This window comes from Triticum aestivum, chromosome 7A (genome assembly GCF_018294505.1).
Source record: "Triticum aestivum cultivar Chinese Spring chromosome 7A, IWGSC CS RefSeq v2.1, whole genome shotgun sequence".
Lineage (NCBI taxonomy): Eukaryota > Viridiplantae > Streptophyta > Magnoliopsida > Poales > Poaceae > Triticum > Triticum aestivum.
In genome coordinates, this window is record NC_057812.1 from 208980639 (window position 1) to 208987635 (window position 6997).

The 6997-nt window shown below is 49.6% G+C and overlaps 1 protein-coding gene across 1 annotated transcript; it reads right to left on the reverse strand.

Annotated features, from left to right (window-relative positions):
* Window positions 1-2324: 2324 nt before the first annotated feature.
* LOC123150978 (proline-rich receptor-like protein kinase PERK8) lies at window positions 2325-6551 on the reverse strand. Its single transcript, XM_044570774.1, has 8 exons — window positions 6337-6551; window positions 3987-5438; window positions 3809-3895; window positions 3638-3708; window positions 3451-3527; window positions 3204-3351; window positions 2950-3111; window positions 2325-2835 (listed from the first exon to the last, which is right to left on the reverse strand). Exons 2-8 carry the CDS (start codon window positions 5425-5427, stop codon window positions 2635-2637), a joined length of 2187 nt encoding a protein of 728 aa, XP_044426709.1. The 5' UTR covers window positions 5428-5438; window positions 6337-6551; the 3' UTR covers window positions 2325-2634.
* Window positions 6552-6997: the final 446 nt, after the last annotated feature.

A 6997-nucleotide genomic window follows, 5' to 3' on the forward strand; every position in this document is an offset into this window, starting at 1 on the left:
CATTGAAACCTATTAATCTTATGGGTCACCCACTTGGGCAGGGGCGATACCGTCATATAGTATAACACAATTGCTAACGGGGAAGATTTAGCAAGAGCACCTCTTCCCATTCTAATGAAATGCTCCTCTCCAACCTTTGAGCCTTGAGGTCCATTTATTCTTTCTTTGTTCAAAAGTTAAATAACCTCTTGTCCGACAAACATCTCTTGCTCAAGATATTGGATGTGTGACGCAACAGCTCTCAGAGTCTATAGAACATGCCTCATTTAGCTAACAAATTCCTTAACTTTGCCGAAAATAACTTTTGAAATAAACCCTTGAACAAGAGGTTATTGGAATGTGCACAAAAACTTTGTATCCAAGGCTTGCTCACCAATTTAGTCTACAGACACAATTAATACAATTGTATATCAAAGAATGGATAAACAATTCTCAACACAGCTGGAGAATGGGAAAACTAATTGGGTTCTCATCCTTGGCGCGTGAAAGTTTTATTACAACATATTCAATACAATATCAAGCAAAATAAGCAACATGGGTCACTTTCTGTCAGGTCTTTCAGGGTATCAAAATCGGCATTCACATTTATACCAACACTCGCACCTTGGGGAAACTAAAAAATGTGTATCTTAGAGTAAAAACTTTCATGAGTAAAACTTTGTTGAAGAAATGACCGATCAACCTTTTTTGTCTTTCGAAACCAGTTTTGAATATCACTCTGTCATGTCTTTCTTGTATACCTGTGTAAGGGTTTTATGGTAACCAACCATCTAAAATAAACCACCTAGGGAAAAATTTCATGTGGGTACAACATATAACATTTCGAGACATAACAACAGTATGGTTTGTGGAATAAAAATGAAATGTGGCGTGGAACAAACAAGTAATCCTATAAGTTACCGATAGGTAACTTTTTAGGTAGTGAGTGATAAGCCCAACATTAAGGTTTGATAGGCTCCAAAAAATGGAAGATATTTTATAGAGAAGCCATCAATGTGTAGTGTCTTGTTATCTTCCCTTTGGGAAACTGCATCTCTTACCTCTTTCTTGGTGAATGTCTAAGATCATCATGCCTCTTCATCGAATTATGAATGCAATCTTTTTTTTTGCAGGTTAGTAGATCCAACAATGCACACACGCAAGTACAAGGACCACCATGACCGGAACAAGACTAAATTGGCTGAAAAGAAACAAGATTACATGATGCCACATGCGTAAGAACGTTCTTTTCCTCATAGAAATGGCCTCTTTCTCATTGAATACCTTGGTAACTTGGGAGATATAGATAGTGGTGCCAAAACCCGGCGAGCACTTTGAGCTTGATCTCCCCGTGTTATTCGAGTTGAAGGATGTGTTATTTGATATGTTTACCATTGGCAAGACGATAAAAATTAGCAAATCCTAAACATGTTGTGTGCCCTCCAGAAGATGTCTTACTTCGGCCTGTTGATTCCATTTCAACGCCTCCCTCATCTTTTAAGAATTTAGTGATTTCAAATGACATGGCTTGTGCATAAGGGCGTACAACAATAATATTCACAGGGACATGGAGTCTGTGAATTCGAGCTCACTGGAGCTCGGATGAACAGTAAAGTCGGAATAAATAGTAAAAAAAATAAAAAGTATCCTTTTGAGGGCAAGAAGCATTGATGTTTTTTGTACATGCGTGCAAATTTTTCGGATGAAATCACATTTGTGGAGATGTGGGAAAAAATCGATGCTCTAAAAAGATTATTTTGAAGCATCGATTTTGTTTTTTTTTTTTGTCCACACTTTCACAAATGTGATTTCATTGCAAAATTTTGCATGGGTGTATAAAACAACTCAATGTTTATTTGTAAAAAAATCAGATCTTTTTCAAAAAAATTATTCCCTTCGCATCCAAATTAATTGTCACAACTCTAGTACAACTTTCGAAGGGAGTAGTATTTTTTCGGAATTTACTGTTCATCCGAGGCCTTAGTTTTTAGTTCCGTGAGCAGATGAGAAAAACAATTTATATCTCTTCAGAATAGCTAAAAATACATAACCCTGTGGGCATATACCCCTGTTAATGTACACATCAAAGGCACAAACATACAGTAAGACAACAAATACAAATTCACTGTAAAAAATAGAGTGAATTCCATTTTTTACCTTGTAGTTGTACATTTGTGACACATATTACCCTATTTAGCGGAACTTTGTCACATTTGTGAAATGTCAGATTTTGGAGACTTTTAAGACGGTTTTATCCCAGTTTTACATTTTGTTTGTTTATGGTCGATAGGATCGACATGTTGCGTCATTGATTCGTAAAAAAAAACTGTAAGGATCGGAGGGCATCATTGGCGATCTTGTCCAAGCTTCTCTTGCCTATCTGTTCCACTCCTTGTGGCCGTCCACATGTTTTTGGATACAGGGCATCACCTCACACCTTACCTGATGGACACGCATCAAAAAACAAGGGTCCAAAGATTTCAAAAGGGATATTCTAGACGAATTTTCACTCGAAGGGGTAATTAGTGTCACGAATGTATAAATATGGGGTAAAAAGTGGAATTCACTCTAAAAAATAATAAAAAGGAATCAAGAGATGAACAGAAACAAAATCGTCGGAAGCAAGCTCTCATGGATCCTTTTCTTCTCGCGTGGCTACAGATCCCTCCTGCCGCTCAGGCTGGCCTTGGACTGGGTGTACTCGGAGGAGCTGAAGTCCTGGCTGCCGAACGCCATCCGCTGGAACTGCCTGATGTCCGCCGTGTTGGCGGCGTTGAACATCTGACTCTTCCCGGGCTGCACGCCGTTGGTCAGGTCCACGTCGTTCAGGGTCAGGCTGTCCAGGATCCTAACGACCTGCAACACAGCCCACGACGAAGCAGTCAATCAATGGCGAGACGTTGCCAGGCTCCATCGAAGGTTAGTTAGTTTGGAGGTGGTTCTTCTTCCTCGCCCGCACGTACTACGTACCTGCCCCATCTTGGGCCTCCTCGCGGCCGAGTGCCGGATGCACGCCGCCGCCGCCTCGATGACGCGGAACATCTCGACGTCGTCGTAGTTGCCGTCGAGGCGCGGGTCCACCAGCTCCTCGAACTCCTGCTCGTCGATCGCGCGGTTCAGCAGCGGCCTCGACTGCGACAATGGCACGAGCAGCACGCTGTCAGTGACGGATACAGTGGCATTGCATTGCAGTCAGTGCTGCTGCTGCTGGTGGTCTTTCTTACCCACTCCACGAGGCTCTCGTCGCCGAGGGGGCGGGACGAGTCGACGGGCTTCCGCCCGGTGATGAGCTCCAGCAGCACCACGCCGAAGGAGAACACGTCCGATTTCTCCGTCAGCTTCCCCGTCGAAGCGTACTCCGGCGCCAAGTACCTGTTCGTTTTCAGTCAGCGCAAACAGAGTTTTGACAATGTTTCCTCGTTTTCTGTCGACGTGCCGAGATGAATGAGTCTGCAAAGATGATTTACTTACCCGAATGTGCCCATCACGCGCGTGGAGACGTGCGTCACGTCGTTCTCCGCGAGCCTGGCGAGCCCGAAATCCGCGACCTGGATTACGATGAACACGGCATTCAGGTTTCGTCAGTAACTGAACATTACCATCCATTTATTCAGAGAGATCACGGCAGTTCAGCTTTGCAGTGTAAGAAGTGCAGAACCTGAGCTTCGAAGTTGTCATCGAGCAGGATGTTGGATGACTTGATGTCCCTGTGGATGATCCTTGGATGACCTATTGTACAACAACCGAGAGCAATGAGAAATTCAGCTGTAAATTTCAACCCAACACACACCAACAGAGTACTCCGTAGGAGCAAAGTTAAGCAGCTTACAATCCTCGTGCAGGTATGCCAACCCGCGCGCCGATCCCGCCGCGATCTTCACCCTCGTCGGCCAGTCCATCACCGGCCTCCCCCTCCCTGCAAGCAGAGCAATTTAGACGCACCAGTAAGCCATTGCCGTTCAAGAAGTTGGTAGGTGAAGTGGAGATCGTGGTGGTGTGTGTCCTACCGTGGAGGTTGTGGTGCATGGTGTCGTTGGCGACGAAGTCGTAGACGAGGAGGCGGTGGTCCTCGGAGATGCAGTAGCCGACGAGGGAGACGAGGTGGCGGTGGTGGACGCGGCTGATGATCTCCACCTCCGCCTGGAACTCGCGCTCCCCCTGCCCGCCGCCGCCCTTGAGCTGCTTCACGGCCACCTCCCGGCCGTCGCCGAGCGTGCCCTTGAACACGCACCCGAACCCGCCCTCCCCGAGCAGCTTGTCGCGCGAGAACCCGCCCGTGATCTCGTACAGCTCGTCGAACGAGAACGACTTGCTGTTGCCCACGCTGAGGTCGCCCGACGTCGCCATGCTCCGAGCCGGCCCCTGGCTCCCCATCGTGCTGCTGTAGTTCGCCGACGCGAACTGCGGCGGCGGCGGCTGCTGCTGGTACTGGTACTGCTGCTGCTGCTGCTGCTGCTGGTTCCCGTACGACTGGCTCATCATCGCCGACATTCCCGGCTGGCTGAAGTTCCCCGACCCCGGCGCGGACGGCACCCGTAGGAACGGCGCCTCGCCGGACATGTGCTGCGGCGTGTACGGCGGCGCGGCGAAGCCCGGGTAGTACTGGTCCGAGTACTTCCGCTTCCGCCGCTTCGTCAGGCAGACGAACACGCCCGCGAAGCAGAGGAAGGCGATCACGGCCACGACTGCCACGCCCGCCGTGGCGCCGGAGCTCATGCCGCCACCGGTGCTTGGCGGTGCCGGTGCCGTCACGCTTCTATCAGCCGTGGGCGGTGTTACCGCTGAGGCAGGAGGTGAGTGCGCCGTGGCAGATGAGCTCGTCCGCGCCGACGGAGGCGGCGCATAATCCACGGCGGGTTGCTTCGGTGGCGGCGTGGCGTCCACCACCGGAGACGCCGTTGGCTCCTCGGCGGCAGGCGGAGGCGACGCTTTGGAAGAAGGCGGCTTGGCCTGCGACTGCGTTGGCGGCGCCGCCTGAGTGGGAGAAGGCGGGGGCGCGGCCGCGTTATCCGGTGGCAGCGGGGCATTATCAGGCGGGGGCGGTGCGGCGTCTGCCGGGGGCGGGGCAGCAGAGACCGGGGAGGGTGGCGGAGGAGGGAATGCATCAGGTGGAGGCGGCGGGGATGCCACCGGCGGAGGAGGCGGCGATACCTCCGGCGGAGGGGGAGAAGACGCCGCGGGCGAAGGAGGCGGCGCGAGTGGCGGTGATGGCGGGGGCGAAGACGGAGACGGCGGTGGGTCCGAGGGAGATGACGGGGAAGGCGGCGGTGGAGAAGAGGACGACGAGGGTGAAGGAGGAGGGTCGGAAGCAGGAGGCGGCGGCGAATCGTCGGTGGAGGAGGGCGGCGGCGTGGTACCTGTCACGGTGTCTACTGCATCGGCGGCCGCGTCGGCGGCACCGGCACCGGCACCGCGACCACCGCCTTTAGCTTGGAGCAGAGTTCTCATTGTGTGCAGCGCTGTAAAAAGGAGGGAAACGGTCAGAAGTTCAGAACAAATGCACCATGTCTTCAAATGAGAATATAAACAGTATTCATCACATACAAAAACATTCTTCCAAAAAGAAAAGGAAAAGGTCTGAAGCCACATCATGCAAAATTGCTGAAGCCTAATGCTAGGTTCCAAATAAATTCTTCAGGCCAAGGATATAAGGTGACCCCACTAGTTTGTGCAGTATTTTCTCTTGATCTAGAGTTCAAGACACATTATTACGAACTAAATTTGCCATACTCAGCAAACATAATTTGTTATGGAAAACGGTCGATTTGCCATGCCTAAAAATCTGACGTGGATATTCGGGCCATGGTAGGAAATCCTAGTCCAGTTTAAGATGACCTCTTGGCTGAAAATTTTAAAAAATAGAAACGGGAGAAGGGCATGGTGTATTAGAATTAGATTAGATCATGGGCCTCCACTCCATCATATTCATATCCCACCGACAAAATCCAAAACGGTTGACTTGAATGTAGGATTTCAGCAAAAAGTTGATGCACTTGTTCCACTTCCAACACATGTTCTGCTAGCTTGCAACAACCAACTGGGAAGTACGGTACAAGATTCTTCCAGCTCGATCGCTAAGAGGACCAACTAATTACGTGGAAACTTCGTTTTCTTCAGAACATGAGCATATGCTAAAGAATACTACTAACAATATCCTAAAAAAAGAAAAGAAAAAAGAATACTACTAACAAGGAACAAAATAATCCCCAGGAAAAGAAATACTACTATAAAACAAGTCATTCCATGCAAACATGAAAAGGCATCACCATAAGAAAAGAGCAGACAGTAGTGGTTCTGAACAATCGATTCACAGGCATGAGAAGGAAGAAGATCATAGTAACGATCCACGGACGGTACCTCAGGATCACAAAAGATAGCGGACGCCTGGACGGATCAGAGCAAGGCCCGAACCACGCAGGGCCGTCGCCTGAGGCTGAGGCTGAGGCGAACCGATCGGCCGAGCAATGCAGCCTCAGCTCCCATGCCGCTGCATCGGGACGAGAACGGAAATCAGCCGGGGAGGAAGAGGGGGAAGCAGAGCAGAGCAGAGGCCTCCGGGAAATGAAATGGCGGGGCATACATGTTGCCGTCTACCATGATCATCTCCCTTTTGCCGTTGGGGCTTGAGAGAACGTGGCTGCGACGACTCTCCGGAATCGCTGTGCTGGAACACGTCCGACGACCAGAGTTTACATGTATGTGGACATGCATATAATAATAATTCAGGCTTGGTTAAAGTATGCATGGGGGGAGAGGAGGGAGCGAGTAGTAGTCGCGGCCCTGCCATTGTCGACTCCTGCAGATCGGTCGGTGGCGGGAGGGGAGGGCTATTATTGGTGGCGCATGCTGCATGAGTACGTCTACTACTGCTACTCTCTCGCACACCGGACAGAAAGAAAGCATTCCCGCTCGAAATACGTAATAGGTCAGACGGAAGCGTCTCCATTTTCTCTTTTTCTTCCGAGAGAGAAGAAACGAGCGCCAGTAACACAAAACAATAAAATTATTATTATCGTTT